We start from the raw sequence: 19,146 nt of genomic DNA on the forward strand, positions 1-19,146 counted from the left end.
GTCCTTGTTTTTTGTTGTTTTGTTATATTTTGTTTTTGGCAGGTTTTCAGAGTATGCGGGTAGGTGCTGTAGGCACGCCCATGGGCACGGTGATCCTGGGATGCGCCTACCGGACAAACCTAGCTTTCATGTCCAGCAGGTGAGATTTTGCCTTTTGTTCCTATGTTTTTCTCTCTCGGTGTAATGCATGGTAAGGTTCATAGTGCTGTGTTGTATTGCAGGATTTAGGCATGGTGACATAAACAGTGCTGATATATAATGTATATGCAGGATATATTGTAGGATATATTGTTACGGCTTCGGGGAGGTGGGGTGGAGGGGTGGGGGGGGGGGGGGGTAGCGGACCTCCGATCCTGAAGCGGACAAGAAACGGATAACTCTGTGACCTGGTGGGTTGCTAAGCAACCATGGATGCCAATCGAGGGGACTAAATCTGGCATGATCCCCGTGCCAAAGCTCGTGTTACCTTCCCGATTATTTAGCCACTACCAGATGGGGAACCATGCTGTCGACTTCCCACCTTTACCTACTTATTGCATACAGCCGAGAGAAACCGTAGGTGGAATGAAAAATGAATGAATGATGGTTTAAAGGCCATTTTCCCTGCTAGAGCGGGGGTTAGCCTTGCGGGCCCCATGACAATCATGCTTCCCTATTTGAGGCAATGTTTTATGGGTGGATGCCCTTCCTGACTCCAACCCTTGGTCACCTCTTACGATGCGCAGGGATACGGTGTACCTATTCTAAATCGGGGTACACACCGGGATCATTCATCCCAGCAAGCTGGTACTCAACTTGAGTTGAGGATGAACTCAACTACTATGACTGGTTGTCATGCACAGTGAAGTGGCCTTAAAATCTTAAAGATTTTAAGCTCGTGGTGGTGTATCCCAACCATATGTATGTATGTATCTCAACCACATAATTTAATATTAAAATTAAAATAAACAACATCCTGTGTTGATGCACGGGACGTCGGATATTCTAGCGCAGAAAATTAATCAGGCCCAACTTCCCATTTATTTATTGCATGCTATGTCCAGCCAATGGTGGACACACCTAATCGAGCAAGTTGAAAACAGTTTATGAAGGAGGTAAAGGCACGTATTTACAAGAACAAGTATTTACAGAATTCCCTGTCACAAAGAACAGAACTTAGCCTTTATACATGTAAAGAACCCCTTACACAATCCTAACTTATTTCTACACACAAGACAGGCATGCTTCAATCACTCTGGAGAAATTAGAGAGAAAGAGAGAGAAACACATAGAGGTGTAAGGTCAACCTCTTTGCTCACCCGACACAAACCCGCGGACTCATGTTTCTCCCAAAGTGATGGGGAGGGAGGAAAAGGGGAAAATGGAGGGTGGTGTGATGCGACTTGTCGGGAGAGGTGTGGCGTATGCAGTGTAAGGTGTAGAGGAAAGGTGTGATATGCGTGTCAGTCCCAAATGGGTCAAGAGGGTAATCGTTGATTGCTCTCTTTATTGTTCTTGTGCTTCTCCAGTAGACGAATTGTAAGGTAGAAATAGAAAGGAAGATTGTGCAGGTCAGTATGTAGGTCGATGCCCCTATGTAACTCGTGCTGCCGTTCTATTTTGGAGTCATGCTCCAGCACAACTTTTCCTGCTCCGTCCCTTGGATCAAGCAAGCAGGTAGGTAGGTTCCTTCCGTCTTTCGTTCGGTTCCCTGGGCACAAGTCAACACTGTTTTCTGGAATGTCCCATATTTTATGGAGCTTGGAGTGGTGATCAGTTGCTTCTGGGAGCACAGTTTGCTGTGGCATGCTTTGACCCTCGTGTATTGTGTTTCCATTGGTGCATGAGGACCATAGCCGCTCAGAGCTTTGATCAGGTAACCCTCGTCCACCGCCATTGTTCTCGCCTTTTTCCTTGTCCATTTGGCGTTTTCCCTCACTCTTAGCACAGAAATGGCTTTGTGTGTTTTGTACTATATTGTAATTTATGGATGTTGTCACCTGTGCACATGGTGTATGCTAAAGGAATATGCAGGGTAGGAGAGATTTGAGAGGGAGGCAGTGATGGATTTTATGAAGATATGGGGAGGGGGAGGTTTGGGAGAGGGATTGGAATGGATTGAAGAAGAGAGAGAGATTTCAGGAAAGTAGAGAATCACGAAGAGGATACAACCTGTTGAACACACACACCATATTGTCCCTGTCATTGTCCCTGTTATGAGGGGAAAGGTAACTTAACTGAGCACAATTACTATTGAAATATCTAAACTAAGGATCCCTTGTGTGTGGAATGCGTCACCCTGGGGTCTTTCCACAACTGCAACAATATGTCGTACCAGTGATATTCCGTTTCGAAATTGTGCCTTTTTGTCTCCAAAATATCTAAATCCTATTTCAGAAAACATAAATTCCATTTCTTATTATCGATGGTAAAATAACTTTATCTGTTTACTTGCATTAACAGAAATAAAATAATATGGTCAAAACTGAAGTCTTACAGATAATTGAAAGCATTCTATCAATCAGTTTTTGTTGTGTAGGTGCTGAGAGCCACGAGCAACTGGCTTCTTGTGGCAATAGGGGAAAGACCCGGGAGCTGGAGACACCAATATCAATGTATATCGTGCCGTTGTTTTATCAATACTCTTGTGCGGATGTGGATCTTGGACATCCTATTGTCGCCATATCAAACGCCATCGATCGATTCCACATGCGATGCCTTCGTAAAAGTATTGGCATCACCTGGTGAGCCAGAATACCTAACACCTAAATCCTAGATCGCTGTCGTATCCAAGGAATTGAGTATTTCCTGATACAAGCCAAGCTTCGCTAGTCAGGACACCTCACACGCATGGAGGACCACATAATCCCAAGAGCACTTTTCTGCAGTCAACTTAAATTTTGTAAACGATCACGTGGTGGACAAAGTTAGCACTATAAGGACATCCTTATGTTTACACTCGAGTCTTGTGCCATTCCAGTGTCATCAGGGAACATCAGGCCACAAACAGATCAGATTGGTGCAACATTTGCCACAAAGGCCTTGACCACTTTGAATATGGGAGACTTGCTATCAATAGACAGTGGAGGCAAGAAAAGGAAAACCTTTCAACGTACTCTCCACAAGGACCAGTCTATACCTGTGATCTTTGCGGTCGATGCTGTGGGTCCTGCATTGGCCTATACAGCATCGCACAATGCTTAATGAGCACGCCAACGAATGGGGGAGATTCGACGAAAGTGACGACTTGCGCCATAATCATAATCATTATCATCATTGTATATAGGCATGATGAGGTGCGCGGTGCTGAGGAGTAACATCGGATATAGGCATGATGAGGTGCAGAGGTGTAATGTATGTGTTTTGGTGCATGATTTTTCACATTCAAACTAGAAAATCTTTCACACAAAATAGTTACACTAACTAATGATTAATGATGACTGTTTTTGTCATTACAGTAAAACCTCGCTGTCCACAGGGGTTATCTTCCTGTAAAACTCTGCCAATGGCAAAATCTCAAATGACAAAGTTTCTAACATGAAAGTATATGAGATACGTTCCAGCCCTACAAAATTCAAGTCCAAAAATCATTAATAAGTAATAATAGAAAAAGACTTTAAAATAGGAAAACAAGAACAATTGAAAATTTACAAACTTTTCTGCAAATAAGCAGAAAAAGGAAAATCAAATAAGTAACATTTACCCTCAATAAGAAGGCTTTTCTGCTTAGAATACCAGTACAGCACAGTATTGTGATCTATCTCTCAGGACCGACCCACAGTTCCCTCATGTCTATTATGTTGTGACTTTTCTTGGTGAAGACGGCACCGTGGAGTCTTAATAACGTGTGTGTGTGTGGACACGGCCTGGCAGAGGTTGCAAGTGATGTCTAAGGCATCCCCAAAAGGAATCTCCGATGAAACAATGATGAAAATGATCATGGGGTTCTTCTTCACCATAATTCAGATCCTCTCCTTTTTCTTCAGAAAGAATATTTTGTTGCTTTATACTGTTCCTTTTGTTCTGTTGCATCCTCATTAAAAGTGTTTAATAACTTTTGAAAACCGAATGAGTTTAAGGTGGGCGGGGGCAATTTTTTCCGAATTGTAGCATTGCACTGCGAGACGCAGAATGCAAAGTTTCAATTTTTTATTTTTTTCAGCTATACAATACAGTATTCGAATTTAGCACATAATGTTATATTAAGGAAAATACTGTTATCCAAAAATTGAAAGTATTTAAAAACTTGAAAACCCAACGAGTTTAAGGTGGGAGGGGTTCAATTTTCCGTGGATACACGGTGTTATCGGCGTGGATGGCGAGAAAGGGTGCCGAATAGGTAAGCGCAGATACATGAAATCGCATACCGCAAACGTGGACGGCGAAGTTTGACTGTACTGTATCTCTCATAAAAGGAGAAGTAAAGCATCCAATAAACAAGTTCTCAGAAATCTCTTTGTCTGACTGTGAACTGCAGACGATCGGGTGGGAGTCGCACCACGGTGGGTGGTGTTTGTTGTTTTGAGCGAACAAAACCAAGTGACCCTTCTCCTCAGCCATGTACATCCAGGTTCGAAATTAAATAATCTTTGGATAATTGAGCCTGAAATTGTTTCTTGTATTCTGTACCTTCGGTTGCAGTTCTAAACGGTTTAGTTGTCGATCTCGAGATCTCCAGCTCTTGTTCATCGTGTTCTCTTCTGGCTCCTTTTGTCTCCTCTCTGCTGTTGCTTCATTGGAGCTAAAACATGAATGTAATTGCCCTTCTTCAAAAGTTTATTATTGGTGTATGCTATTGAATGGCTGCAGCTAATCTTTTGTTTCTCTTTTAAACATGTAAATTGGATGCGGTATTTAAAAATTTACCATTTTGCAAACTACAAGAGATGGTCCTCTCTACGGGTCCAGATTCTATCCGAAATAATGTTTGTCCAGTCATTGCACGGCTTGCCGCCATGTACAGAAATGCTTGCAGGGTTGTACCACTCCCAAAACTGAGTTCACTTGTAGAATAAATGGGATTTGATTACAAATGGTCTTTAATCTATTCAGAGCAGAGACTCATGGAAGAGAAAAAAGATGGATCAGAGGGTTTCATGAAATAGAGGTAGGTGAAAGGGAACAGGTGAAAATAGGATATACACTACAAACATAATTTGAGAAGACAATGCCTTTATGGATTATGGTTAGTGACCATAATCAATCAAACATAATGGGAGATGAAATAGGATGAAGGTGAGCTGCAACTGAGATGCATCAGTGTGATTGGATTGACGGGCAAGATAAAAGAGGAGCAAAGGAGTGTGCAGGCAAGTGTGAATTCTCGACTTTGGAGGGAATAATTATAGTAAGGGCATTTTATGAGATATTTCACAAATCTGTTAACTAAATTGTTACCAAAGAATTTCTTCACCAATATGTTTGTAAAGGTGTGTAATAACATGTGTTAAAATGTTGAAGTTCAACTCCCGTGGGAAACCCAGAAAAAAAGCTGTTGAATTCGGGTACCGAAAAATTATTTTCGAGAATTTTTATTTTTTTTAATCGGCCCTTAAGTAACTTATGAGGGGTCAAATAAGGGTTTTTCATGATTCTGAGTTGATTGTTAACATTTATATTTTCACTTTTACATTTACACACAAAGTAGCTTTTATTTCACATACATATATAATACTCAAGAGTTATTTCTCATTCACAATGTCAGAAGTTTCAACAGTCATTGTCTATGTCTTCTTCAGACTCAACAACATCATGACTGCAGTTTCTGCATGTAATGCCATTACAGACTCCACAGGCCGAGATGCACGTGACCCCAACCTTGGAATGACGGGTAGATTTGCCTGCTTTTTTTTTTTTTTTTTTTTTTTTTTTTTTTTTTTGTATACAAGATCGAGGCTCGTGAAAGAGCGAAAATTAATCACACAGAAAGACAAACAGACACATAAAACAAATAACATCGGGAGCGGTAGACAAGATGGGGAGAGAGGGGGAAGGACACAAACACAACATTTGAGAGCAGGGACCGAGAGACATGGAGACATCGAGAGATCTGTGGGAGGGAGAGGGCTTTGGGGGGGAGGCATGTGAAGGGGGGAGGCATGTGAAGGGGGGGAGGCATGTGAAGGGGGGGGGGGTGGGAGAGGTATAAACATATGGACACTGCCAGGATTTCCAGGAAATAAGTTGGAATTTCAAACAAGGTGGATCTGGGGTGAATTAGTGGGGGTAGAAAAGATCAAGGTTATGGATGGGGGAAGATAAGAGATGGTGGTGAACAGCTGTTTTAAAGACCTGGAGGGAGGAGAGGGATTGAAGGGAGTGTGGGAGTTTGTTCCACAGGCGGGAGAAAAGAGGAATGAAAGAGTGAAGGTGAGCAGAGAGCCGAGATTTCGGCAGTTTAACCATCAGAGGGTTGCTGGCAGATCTTGTGCGACCTGTAGGAATATTTGGGGGACAGAGCACGGAGAGAGCTGGGGGAGCAAGGCCGGAGAGGAGTCGGTAGAAGACAGAAAGACCACCTACCTGCCTGCGGTGAGTGAGTGAAAGGCCCTCAGAGATAGCTTCATCGCGGGAGATTCCAATGATTTTGAAAGCTTTGGATTCAACAGCGTGAAGCCGAGCCAGGTGTGAGGCAGGAGCACCAGCCCATAGGGGAGAACAGTATTCCATTGAGCTGCGGATGAAAGCCTTGTATGTGGTGAGGAGCTCAGGTGTGCCGAGGAAGGACTTCGCACGACGGAGGATGCCCAGTCGGCGACTGGCTTTGGAGGCCAGCTTGGAAATGTGGTTTTCCCAAGAAAGATCATGGCAGATAGTGAGACCCAAAAGCTTGAGTGACAGAACTTCTTGGAGAGGATTGTTGAGAAAGTAGATGGGAGGGTTGTCCAGTCGATCTTTTCGGAGAGACATAGTAAGAGAGTGAGATTTGGCAGGATTGAAAGACATGTTCCACTTGTTTGACCAGTCTGTGATTTTGTCCAGGTCTTCAGAGAGTGAGGAGGCTGCAGACTGCCTATCTGAGGGAAGAGGAATGGAGCGGCAGAGAGTGGAGTCATCAGCAAAGAGATAGAGAGGATTTTCCAGAGAGTCAGAGAGATCATTGATAAAGACCAGAAAAAGCACAGGGCCCAGCACACTTCCTTGGGGAACTCCAGCCTGAACAGGAAGGGGAGATGAGAGAAATCCATTCAGGGCCACACGTTGACTACGACCAGAGAGGAAGTCCGCAAGCCATGCATGGAGATTTCCATGGATACCATAGGAGGAGAGTTTGGTGAGCAGAGCTGGGTGCCAGACCGTATCAAAGGCCCTTGATATGTCAAGGGAGATAGCTCTGATTTCCTGTTTGGCATTCAGGACCTCCATCCATTGTTGAGACAGCAGAAGCAGCATGTCCAGAGTAGAGTGACCTGGTCTGAAACCAAATTGATGATCAGAGATCAAGCCATTGGAGAAGAGGAAAGATTTCATATCCGAAGCAATGATGGATTCCATGACTTTGCTGATAATTGGGAGCAGGCTGCTTTATTATATTCACAGCCTTCAGCCAAATCGGAAGATCAAAGGTCACTATAGCGACCCCAGCGCGCCGTATGCACTCTTTCAGAGTGGTGAAGATGGTGGTGAGGTCATTAGGGTCTCCTTCAATAACTGGGAGGAACTCGATCTGTGTGCTCTGCTTTGCATCATTAGCATGGATTCTCTTCATCCAGCCATTCCAGTTGGAGTGTGGGAACTCAGGATCGTTGGCTTTGATCACCCACCCCGCTGCCCAGAGTGTGTCACCTGGAGTGAGGAGTGGCTGATCATGAGCCAGGGAGGAGGAAAGCTCAGCGAGGGGGAGAAACATGATCGCGTTCGTTCCTATCTGTTTCCTGTTCGTAAATGGAATAATCTTTACTTCAGTTCCTCTCAGGATCTTAGCTTTGTCGAGTGCCTTCAACTTCACCCGGGGGAAAGCTGCTGTTGTCTGTGGATCTGGCAAAGGTGGTGCCGGAGAGGTGACTTCGATCCAACCCATTGAGTGAAAGGGAGTGTTTCCGTGAATAGAGACAATGTTTAAATCTATATTGTCTCCAACAAACGGAGTGACTGCATTGTTTGTTTCCCCAACCTCCATAAAGACCACCTGATCATTACTTGACAATTCACTTTCACTGGCTGGCACTTTGGCTGTCATCACTGATTGATCCTCAAGCGCAGCATCAACCGCAACCTCATCATTGATCTGTTCATCGGTTTCCTCCACAATGGTGTCAAGAGTGCCAGAAGTATCTGGAACATCATCTCCACTCCTACTATTAAGGAAGCAGTATTTGTAGTTTTGTGTCTCCGTGTAAGACTCAGTGTATCTCAGCTGGTGGAACTTGTTGAGCATCCATTTTGACCCAAATCTATGATCAAGTTGTATGGCAAGCCCCATTTGGTGTGGCAATACTCCAGACCGAGGTCGACAGGCCTTAATAAAATTCTGCCCCCAAACGGCAACTCTTTCGTCTGTCTTGACAATCGGTCTCAAGAACATCTGAAGGCTTGCAGGAACAAGTGTCAGCTGACTATCGATGTCAGTCATACTGTGTGTGGTGGGGTATGACTTTGGACCTAAATCAATCAAGGCAATATCATTGGATATGAACTTGAGTGCCGTCTTTATGATCTGAGTCTTCTCATCTCCATGGTCAAGATTAGCATGATGCTCTCGCAGAATATTGTCGGTGCCATCTTTGAGACAGAGTACATCTGCCCTTCTTTCCTGTGTTGTGAAATACAAGGTGTCTTCGTATTTCTCTAGAAGTTTTATCTTTAGCCAATGCTTTGAATAAGAAAGGCTCTTCTCTGGTGACTGATCAAACTCCTGCAGCTTTTCATGGACTTGGTCCATGTTCATTACTCCATGCTCTAATTCTGAGTCTAACCATTCGCAGAATTCAATAAAAACTGCCTCTCGCTCCTCATCAATACTCCTCTGTCCTCTCTTCCTTTTTCCTTCCTCATCAGTCTTGGACAAACTGTCACCTCTCGCAAACATAAGTTTGCATCGCAAATGGTACAGTGTTTCTTCTGCTACCAAGTCGATGATCCCTTCCAGGCGTCCAGTGACTTCAGTGCCCCAGTCATCCCCGCGACTCCGTGCTGTCTTCAGCAAGCTTGCCTTCAGTGTATCTGCAGTCAAATTATCTGGCACTCTGTATTTCTTTCTAGCTTGTGCTGGATTATTTTTGTAGAGCTGGGCTGGTTGGTTGCAAAGAATGCATACATCCTTATACAGGAGGTCAACTGACTGTGATCTTCTAGAACTGCAGCCAGTTGATGAACTGAACTCACAAGTAGTGCGTCTTCTCTTCAACTTTGATGACTCTTTCTCTGCCTTTGATGCTTGAGCTGACTTCTTGGTGGTTGCAACAAAGTTGTTGTACAGATCATTTTTACACTTCTGGTGGTACCTCAGTTTTCCTTCCTTTTGAGCCTCCTTCATACGTTCCACAACAGTAACATTTTCGACAGTTTCTGCTTGTTTCAATAAAGTTGAGTATCCCTTTGGAGTTGCCTGTATGAGCCTTTCAGCTGGTGTATCCGAGCGTGCACAGATGAAGCAATTGAGCACAGGTGGAGTAACGTCTTCATCCATATTGCTAGACTCCATGTCCTGCAAAGTAGAAAATGAGATATATTTAGAAATTATTTTTCCACAAAGGAGTGTCTGTGGTGAAATATAAATGTTAACAATCAACTCAGAATCATGAAAAACCCTTATTTGACCCCTCATAAGTTACTTAAGGGCCGATTAAAAAAAAAAAAAAATTCTCGAAAATAATTTTTCGGTACCCGAATTCAACAACTTTTTTTCTGGGTTTCCCACGGGAGTTGACCTTCAACATTTTAACACATGTTATTACACACCTTTACAAACATATTGGTGAAGAAATTTTTTGGTAACAATTTAGTTAACAGATTTTCATATGTTTCCCTTACTATTAGATGAATGTTTTTGTTCCAGTTGGGATGGGGAGATGGGGGAGGTTAAAAAGAAAGTCTAAAACCAGGTACAAAGCGATAAAGGATCAAGAGGTCTTCAAGCTGTGTATTGTGAGGAAGAAAAATGATCTCTGTGTCTCTTGTTCAGTGATGCCAACAATTCTTGAGCTGGAATTTATTTGTGTTTGTTGTGCTTCTCGATTGATTGTTTCTCATGACACCAACACTTTAGTTTTGCATCTGGTGGTGTTTGATTTATAATTTAGATTCTATTTCTGACATGTGTTGTGTCTCAGTGAATGTCCAAAAGCATTCTGGGTGAGCCAGTGATACTTTCCTCTTCTTTGTTCTTTGTGTTTGTTTTATTTTTTTTGGAATCATCGCTTGAAGAATTTGTGTCATATGTCTACTACTACTACTACTACTACTTCTACTACTACTACTAGTAGTAGTAGTAGTAGTAGTAGTACACTATACAGTAATACCCCGGCCTACGTCATTAATTGGTTCCATAAGCCGTGACGTAACTCGGTTTTTGACGTAAACCGGGCGTAATGCCTTAAAAATGCCTTAAAATGAAGACAAACACCGTAACACCGTAAAAACCTTTCTGCATTTTGGCTACGGTGAATTTCCTTGGCTCTGGTTCTGGAAGCTCATCCTCTTCGCGGCGCTCTTCCTTCAACGCCATTAAGTCTTCATTAGTTAAAGGCTGCTTGTCTGCCTCGATCAAACCGTCGAAATCCTCCTCCTTCAACACCATCTCCAGGTCAGCGCTGAGGGAAACCAAGTTTTTAGACAGCCTTGACTGGCGCATCAAACCCCGTGAAATCATTAACAAGGTGGGGGCACAAACGCTTCCACACCCCATTCATCGCCGACTGCGTAACCTCCAACCATGCAGCATTGATGTTAAGCACTGCCTGGTAGATGTTATAGTTTTTCCAAAACTGCCGGATGTTGATGCCTTTCCTCCTCCGACGTTGCATCGACAGCCTGACGAAGAGTGTGGCGGAGATAGTAGTGCTTAAAAAGCGCTATCACACCCTGGTCCATAGGCTGGATGAGCGATGTGGTGTTGGGTGGCAAGTACACCACCTTCACATTGGGGTCGAAATCACCGAGGTTAGTGGGATGGCCAGGTGCATTGTCCAAAATCAGCAGCAATTTAAATTGAATTTTCTTCTCTCGACAATAGCTCTTGACAGCTGGAATGAAATGATTGATGAACCATCCTTCAAAAATTATGACTGTTACCCATGCCTTCATATTATTCATCCAAATGACTGGTAAGAGACACCTTCGGGATGTTCTTCAGTGCCCGGGGGTTCACCGCATGATACATCAAGAGCGGCTTCAGCTTGAAGTCGCCGGTGCAATTAACCCCAAGCATTAGCATTAGCCGCTCCTTCGCGATTTTGTAGCCTGGCATGGTCTTCTCCTCCTTCGAGATAAAGGAGATGATGATGGAGTGACGTAAAGTCGCACATAATGACGTTCGCTGAACTGAAATTTACTCTAGAAGAGTGGCGTAAAGTCGGATTTGACGTAGGTCGAAATGGCGTAAAACGGGGTATTGCTGTGTATGTATATGTATATATATATATATATATATACAGTGGGGAGAACAAGTATTTGATACACTGCCGATTTTGCAGGTTTTCCCACTTACAAAGCACGTCAAGGTCTGTAATTTTTATCATAGGTACACTTCAACTGTGGAAGACGGAATCTAAAACAAAAATCCTGAAAATCACATTGTATGATTTTTAAGTAATTAATTTGCATTTTATTGCATGAAATAAGTATTTGATACATCAGAAAAACAGAACTTAATATTTGGTACAGAAACCTTTGTTTGCAATTACAGAGATCAGACGTTTCCTGTAGTTCTTAACCAGGTTTGCACACACTGCAGCAGGGATTTTGGCCCACTCCTCCATACAGATCTTCACCAGATCCTTCAGGTTTCGGGGCTGTCGCTGCGCAACACAGACTTTCAGCTCCCTCCAAAGATTTTCTATTGGGTTCAGGTCTGGAGACTGGCTAGGCCACTCCAGGACCTTGAGATGCTTCGTACGGAGCCACTCCTTAGTTGCCCTGGCTGTGTGTTTCGGGTCGTTGTCATGCTGGAAGACCCAGCCACGCCCCATCTTCAATGCTCTTATTGAGGGAAGGAGATTGTTGGCCAAGATCTCGTGATACATGGCCCCATCCATCCTCCCCTCAATACGGTGCAGTCGTCCTGTCTCCTTTGCAGAAAAGCATCCCCAAAGAATGATGTTTCCACCTCCATGCTTCACGGTTGGGATGGTGTTCTTGGGGTTGTACTCATCCTTCTTCTTCCTCCAAACACGGCGAGTGGAGTTTAAACCAAAAAGCTCTATTTTGGTCTCATCAGACCACATGACCTTCTCCCATTCCTCCTCTGGATCATCCAGATGGTCATTGGCAAACTTCAGACGGGCCTGGACATGCGCTGGCTTGAGCAGAGGGACCTTGCGTGCGCTGCAGGATTTTAATCCATGATGGCGTAGTGTGTTACTTATGGTTTTCTTTGATACTGTGGTCCCAGCTCTCTTCAGGTCATTGACCAGGTCCTGCCGTGTAGTTCTGGGCTGATCCCTCACCTTTCTCATGATCATTGAGGCTCCACGAGGTGAGATCTTGCATGGAGCCCCAGACCGAGGGAGATTGACTGTCATCTTGAACTTCTTCCATTTTCTAATAATTGCGCCAACAGTTGTTGCCTTCTCACCAAGCTGCTTGCCTATTGTCCTGTAGCCCATCCCAGCCTTGTGCAAGTCTACAAATTTGTCCCTGATGTCCTTAGACAGCTCTCTGGTCTTGCCCATTGTGGAGAGGTTGGAGTCTGATTGATTGAGTGTGGACAGGTCTGGAGATGGCTTTGCGGTCGGTCTTTGCGGTCTTTGTGGTCGGAGACGGTCTGGAGACGTCTTTTATGCAGATAACGAGTTCAAACAGGTGCAGTTAATACTGGTAATGAGTGGAGAATGGGAGGGCTTCTTAAAGAAAAAACTAACAGGTCTGTGAGAGCCGGAATTCTTACTGGTTGGTAGGTGATCAAATACTTATTTCATGCAATAAAATGCAAATTAATTACTTAAAAATCATACAATGTGATTTTCAGGATTTTTGTTTGAGATTCCGTCTTCCACAGTTGAAGTGTACCTATGATAAAAATTACAGACCTTTACGTGCTTTGTAAGTAGGAAAACCTGCAAAATCGGCAGTGTATCAAATACTTGTTCTCCCCACTGTATATATATATATATATATATATATATATATATAGAAAATATATATATATAGAAAATTTATATATATATAGAAAAAATATATATACATATATATATATATATATATTTATTTATATATATATATATATATATATTTATTTATTTATATATATATATATATATATATATATATATATATATATATATATATATATATATATATATATATATATATATATATATATATATATATAGATATATACAGTATACACACACACACACACACACACACACATCTCATTTTTTCATTTCTGTTCCTCAAAATTATATCTCTTTTATTCACACACACACACACACACACACACACACACACACACACACACACACACACACACACACACACACACACACACACACACGCACTTAATTAATTGTACAGTATCGGTTGTTCCTAAACTTAAATATAAATAATTTAAAGGATTGTTGTAAATGATGTTAATTTTGCAACATCCCATATTCAACTTTATTTAAATTGTAAACCTCAAACATAGTTTCTCCACCTAAAGTAAGAACCTTAACCTGTAAGCAATTGACTCGTTTCCCGACTGCATGGATCATCAGCTGGGTACCGTTCTTCCTCGAGGTTTCGATCCTTTCAGCCCAGGACCTCTCCAAACGGCGGATCCACAACCTCGATCATGGATCCACAACCTCAGTTGCGTCCAGGCAGTCAGTCAACCCATCAATGCAATATCACTTATTCCAACGAAGGTTGAAAAATCACTTATTCCCCCCCCCCCCCCCCCCCCCCCCACACACACACACACACACACACCTGTGCAGTGGCTGGGTTGTCACTGCACTACTCCCTTAAACTTTTGTTTCTGTGGTTGTGAAGTGTTTAAAATTATGCTGTGTTGAGATGTTTAAAATTATGTTGTGGTGAGGTGTTAAAAATTATGTTGTGGTGAGGTGTTTTGAATTACGTGGTGCTGCGGTGTTTTTAATTTTGTGGTGGTGAGGTGTAATCGTCCCAAACTTCCAGTCTGTGCATACCTATCCCGTATGTATGTGCTGAGGGTTTTTTTTTTTTTTTCAACCTAAATTGCTTATAAAATGTAATGTTACAAGCACTACAAATAAATTTGTGCAAAATAATTGTTTGTGTTATGATTGGTGTAAATCATGACAACACAGCAACTCGGGTGCAGTCATTATCCTCAGCTAAAATAAGCCCGTTCCTCCGTAACGACGCGTGGTGAGGCGAGCGTGGCGAGCCGAGCCAAGCTAGCGTGTGTGTGAATATATATATATATATATATAGACTTGGCATTTAATATGGAATATTTTTTTTGTGGGGGTGAACTTACTTTTCAAGATGACTTAGAACCAATAGTTCATTGGAATTATGTTGAAATTATTCTAGATTTTGATAATGTGACCTTTAAAAGAAACAAAAACCTCATTTGACATTTCAAAGCAAATAAATTGATGCTTGAAAGTGATGTAAACTGATATCGAACTCAATTCATGGACAGTACTGTGTTAAACTTCTGTACGTTTTCCAGAAGTATCTCTATTTTTCACATTAGCCAAAAAAAATTTCAACAAAAACAAAAGCTAAATTATGACTGGGATTACGGACAGTAAAATTACAGATCAGTACTTCGTGTAACCCCCACGAGCATTCAGGAGAGCATGTACACGTCGAGGCATGCTGTTCACGAGATTTGCCAAGGTTTGGACAGGAATCGCTTGCCATGCAGTGACAATAGTCTGCTGCAATTCACGCACAGAGGTCGGCTGCTGGTCCAAGTGGTCGATTTGACGCGTTAATTCTGCCCACAAGTTCTCTATCGGAATCATATCCGGGGACATGGCAGGCCACTCCATATGCTCGACACCACGGTCAGCAAGAAAGTGTTGGATGATGCGAGCACGATGAGGCCGTGCATTGTCATCTTGGAAGACAAAGTTTCCTCGAAAGGCTGCACGAGCAAATGGAAGCAATTTTTCTTCCATAATGACCCTGTACTTGAACTGGTTCAGGTTTCCATTCAGAACAACCAGGTCAGTTTTTCCCCCTGCATGAAAAGCAGCCCAAACGGTCACCCCACCACCTCCAGCTTGGACTCTTGGCACTATACAATCTTTGTTGTAGGCTTCATGCACTTGTCTGCGCACTCGGACGCGGTCATCTTGACGGTATACCAGAAATCTAGACTCGTCACTGAAGGTCACGTGATTCCAGTGTCCTGGGTGCTATTGACGGTGCTCTCTGGCCCACTGCAATCGCGCTGGCGGTGTTGTCTGGTCAGGCATGGCTTTCTCAGGGGACGCCTGGCACGATAGCCTGCTTGAACCAGTCGTTGGTTGACTAGCCTTCTGGATACAGGCACATTTGTCAGTTGCTGCCACTCAGCCCTAAGCCGATTAGCTGACTTGGTACGGCCATTGCGGACTAACCTGTGCAGCTGGCGATCATCCCTCCTTGTGGTTCTGTGGGGACGTCCCGGCCTCAGTATTGGAGTAGGGACACCCCTCTGAGCATTTCATTTCAGGATCTTTGACACCTGACCTTGAGTGATGCCATACTGCCGAGCAATAGCACGCTGTTTCATGCCGTAATTTCGTAAAGCCACCACTCCATGACAAACAGCATTGTCGATTGACGGACCATCTCCAGACAACAACATGCATTTTAAAGGCCATTTTCCCTGCTAGAGCGGGGGTTAGCCTTGCGGTCCCCATGACAATCTTCTCCATTTTGCCCTATTTTCTGCATCTCTCCTTGTTAACCCCCTTGCCCGCATTTCTTCTTCCACCATCTTTAGCCAAGTCTTTCTCGGTCTTCCCCGTCTTCTACTTCCTTCTACATTCATTTCCATCACTCTTCTCAACCAGTCACTTTCATCCTTCCTCAACACATGACCAAACCATCTCAACCTGTTCCTCTTCACAGCATCAATCACAGGCTCTATTCCCATCATCTTTCGCAATTCATCATTTGTCTTCCTCTCTCTCAACGATACTCCGCACATCCGTCAAACCATTCGCATTTCCACCCTTTCCAACCTTCGTTGCTGCTCGATGTTCTTTACCCATGTCTCGCTCCCATAAATCATAACACTTCTCACACATGCAGCATACACCTTTCCCTTCAGCTTCAACGACACTCCCCTCATCATCAGCATGCCACTCAATTCCTGAAACTTCTTCCATGCACATCTCACTCGAGCAACCGTTGCCGAGTCCGATCCACCTTCTCCATTCAGCATGTCTCCGAGGTAGCAAAATGTTTTCACACCTTCCAGCTTCACGCCGTCTCCAAGATCCAACTCAACATTTCCTCCATCTGCAGCTCCCTCTGTGCACACCTTACATGTGAATGTAGCTGCCACACTGGTTAATGACCCTCTCAGACCACTACATTTTTGATGAACCCACTCAGCGCACATTGTACACTGAATGGAGTTCACTCCGACACCCTTCCTACACACAGCACAGGGCCACTTCCCAGTTCTTTCCACCTCACCACATGCTTTACCACTTGCCATCACCTTCGTCTTTCCGATAATCACCTTCAGACCTTTTGTCTCTATACAATCCTTCCACGTGTTCATCTTTTCCTTCAGTCCATCCATACTTTCCGCAATCAACACCAGATCATCTGCATACAACAACTCCCATGGTAAACCCTCCTTTACGTTCTGAGCCAGCACATCCATCACAGCTACAAATAGTAGTGGACTTAGTACCGACCCCTGATGCACTCCCACCTTCACCTCAAACTCACCACTGTTCCCGTCCTTCGTCCTTACAGCTGTGCGCGCTCTTTTGTACATTGCCATCACTACTCGGATCAACCATTCCTCCACTCCTAACTTCCTCAATGCCCATGTCAATACTTTGCGTGGAACCCGATCGAATGCTTTCTCCAGATCAACAAACCCAAGAAACAACTTCTTGCTCTTCTCCATGTGATCTCCTGCCTCACTAATACAGAACGCAACAACCCTTGTATACCCGACTGTGAAGCCAATCATCAAATGCACCTGTCCGTACATTTTGCCACGCCACCTGTGATATAATCCTGTTATTGACTTCTTGCTGCGACAGACAATCAGTGACATGGTTCTTTTAACAAAGAAATCACCGAAGCGTAAAGGAAACTCACCAGATTGATATACTGAGTTCAGAAAGTAAACCCAAGTCAAGAAAAAAAATATATTCCATATTAAATGCCAAGTCTGTATATAAACCTGGTGTGTACCCTGGTTTAGAATAGGTACACCGTATCCCTGCGTGTTGTAAGAGGCGACTAAAAGGGTTGGTGTCAGGAAGGGCATCCGGCCATAAAAAAAAACATTTCCTCAAAAAGAGAACCATGACAATTACAACTACATATGGGCAGGGTACAGCCCGAAGTACCCCGTGGGGACCCCACTCCCTCTCAACAAAACTCAAGGTGGGGAACCCGATCGAAGCAAGGGTCGAAATCACTCCATTTATGACGACGAAACGTCTGATGCCCGACGTGGAGATCGGTTTCTGAGGTTTGGGACATGGAATGTAGGGACAATGACAGGGAGATCAGGAGAAGTGGTGGAAGTATTGGTCAGAAGAAGAGTGGACATATGTTGTGTGCAGGAGACTAGATGGAAGGGAAGTGGTGTGAGAATGGTGAAGGGTAGGCAGGGACATAAATACAAGTTTGTGTGGCAAGGGTGCCCAGAAGGCGTGAATGGTGTTGGTGTCCTGTTTTCTGAGGAGTTTGTAGACAGTGTGGGGAGTGTGACGAGTGAGTGAAAGGTTGATGATGGTGAAAATGATGATTGGAAAGCTCTTTGTGAACATTATCTCGGGATATGCTCCACAGGTTGGTCGGAGCGATGAAGAGAAGGACAAGTTCTGGTGTGCGATAGAGAAGCTGATGGAAAACGTGAAAGATGGGGAAGTTGTTGTGGTCGGAGGAAACCTAAATGGACATGTGGGAAGGAGTATGGATGGTTTTGAGGGAGTTCATGGGGGTTACGGATATGGTGTGAGAAATGGAGAAGGTGAAAGGATTTTGGAGTTTGCTTATTGAGCTGATTTGTTGATTTGTAATACTCAGTTCCAGAAAGAGGACAATAAGCTTGTTACATACACATCAGGTGGGTCGACGACAACTGTTGACGACCTGCTGGTGCATAGACGAGATAGTGGGCACCTCCGGGACACAAAGGTGATCCATTGGGGAGGAGGCTGTTTCACAGCACCACTTTGTTGTCTGCGACATAAGGGTGAAAGGTGCGAGGAGAGCTCGGCGGGTGAAGTACCAACCGAGAATGAAGGTGTGGAGGTTGGAAGAGGTGACAGTGAGGGAGGCATTAAAAGAGAGGCTGAGTATGGTTGAGGATGATGTGGTTGAGCTTGAAAGTGGTTGTATGTCAATGAAAGATAGTCTGTTGGAAGCCGTTGGTGAGGTATGTGGATGGACAGAAGGACCCCCGAGGCATTCGGAAACATGGTGGTGGGATGATGAAGTTGGAAAGAAGATTGACGAGAAGAGGAAGAAGTTCAAGGAGTGGCAGAAGGCGAAGGTTATGGGGGCAGAAAAGGCAGAGCATGAAAGTTATAAGGCAGCCAAGAAGGCTGCAAAGAAAGAGGTAGCAAAGGCACAGGAGGCATGTAGGAAAATGTTCAGAGAACGCTTGGATTTGGAAGAGGGTCAGAGAGCGGTATTCAGGATTGCAAAGCAGAGAGCGAAAGAGAGGTGTGATGTGATGGGGGTGAGTTGCTTGAAGGATGAAGTGGGACAAATCATTGTGGACCCAGATGGAATTAAAGGAAGATGGAAGAGATATATGGAAATACTGTTGAATGCAGAGAATGAATGGGATGGCAACATAGAGAGTAACCCAGTTTTAGGACCGGCAGAGAAGATAAC

At 43.8% G+C, this 19,146-nt stretch overlaps 1 protein-coding gene across 6 annotated transcripts in view; it reads left to right on the plus strand.

The window, feature by feature from the left end:
• ATG13 (autophagy related 13) overlaps positions 1-19,146 on the plus strand; it is a 79,526-nt gene that overhangs the window by 29,822 nt on the left and 30,558 nt on the right. For 4 of the 6 annotated variants that reach the window (XM_078783382.1, XM_078783383.1, XM_078783385.1 and 1 more), the window contains exons 8-9: positions 43-139; positions 4,457-4,549. In XM_078783382.1, the coding sequence (XP_078639508.1) occupies positions 43-139; positions 4,457-4,549 (190 nt within the window). The remainder of the gene's footprint in view (positions 1-42; positions 140-4,456; positions 4,550-19,146) is intronic. The other 2 variants (XM_078783384.1, XM_078783386.1) reach the window with 1 other exon arrangement.

The sequence above is a fragment of the Myxine glutinosa genome, chromosome 8 (assembly GCF_964187855.1).
Source record: "Myxine glutinosa chromosome 8, kmMyxGlut1.1, whole genome shotgun sequence".
Lineage (NCBI taxonomy): Eukaryota > Metazoa > Chordata > Myxini > Myxiniformes > Myxinidae > Myxine > Myxine glutinosa.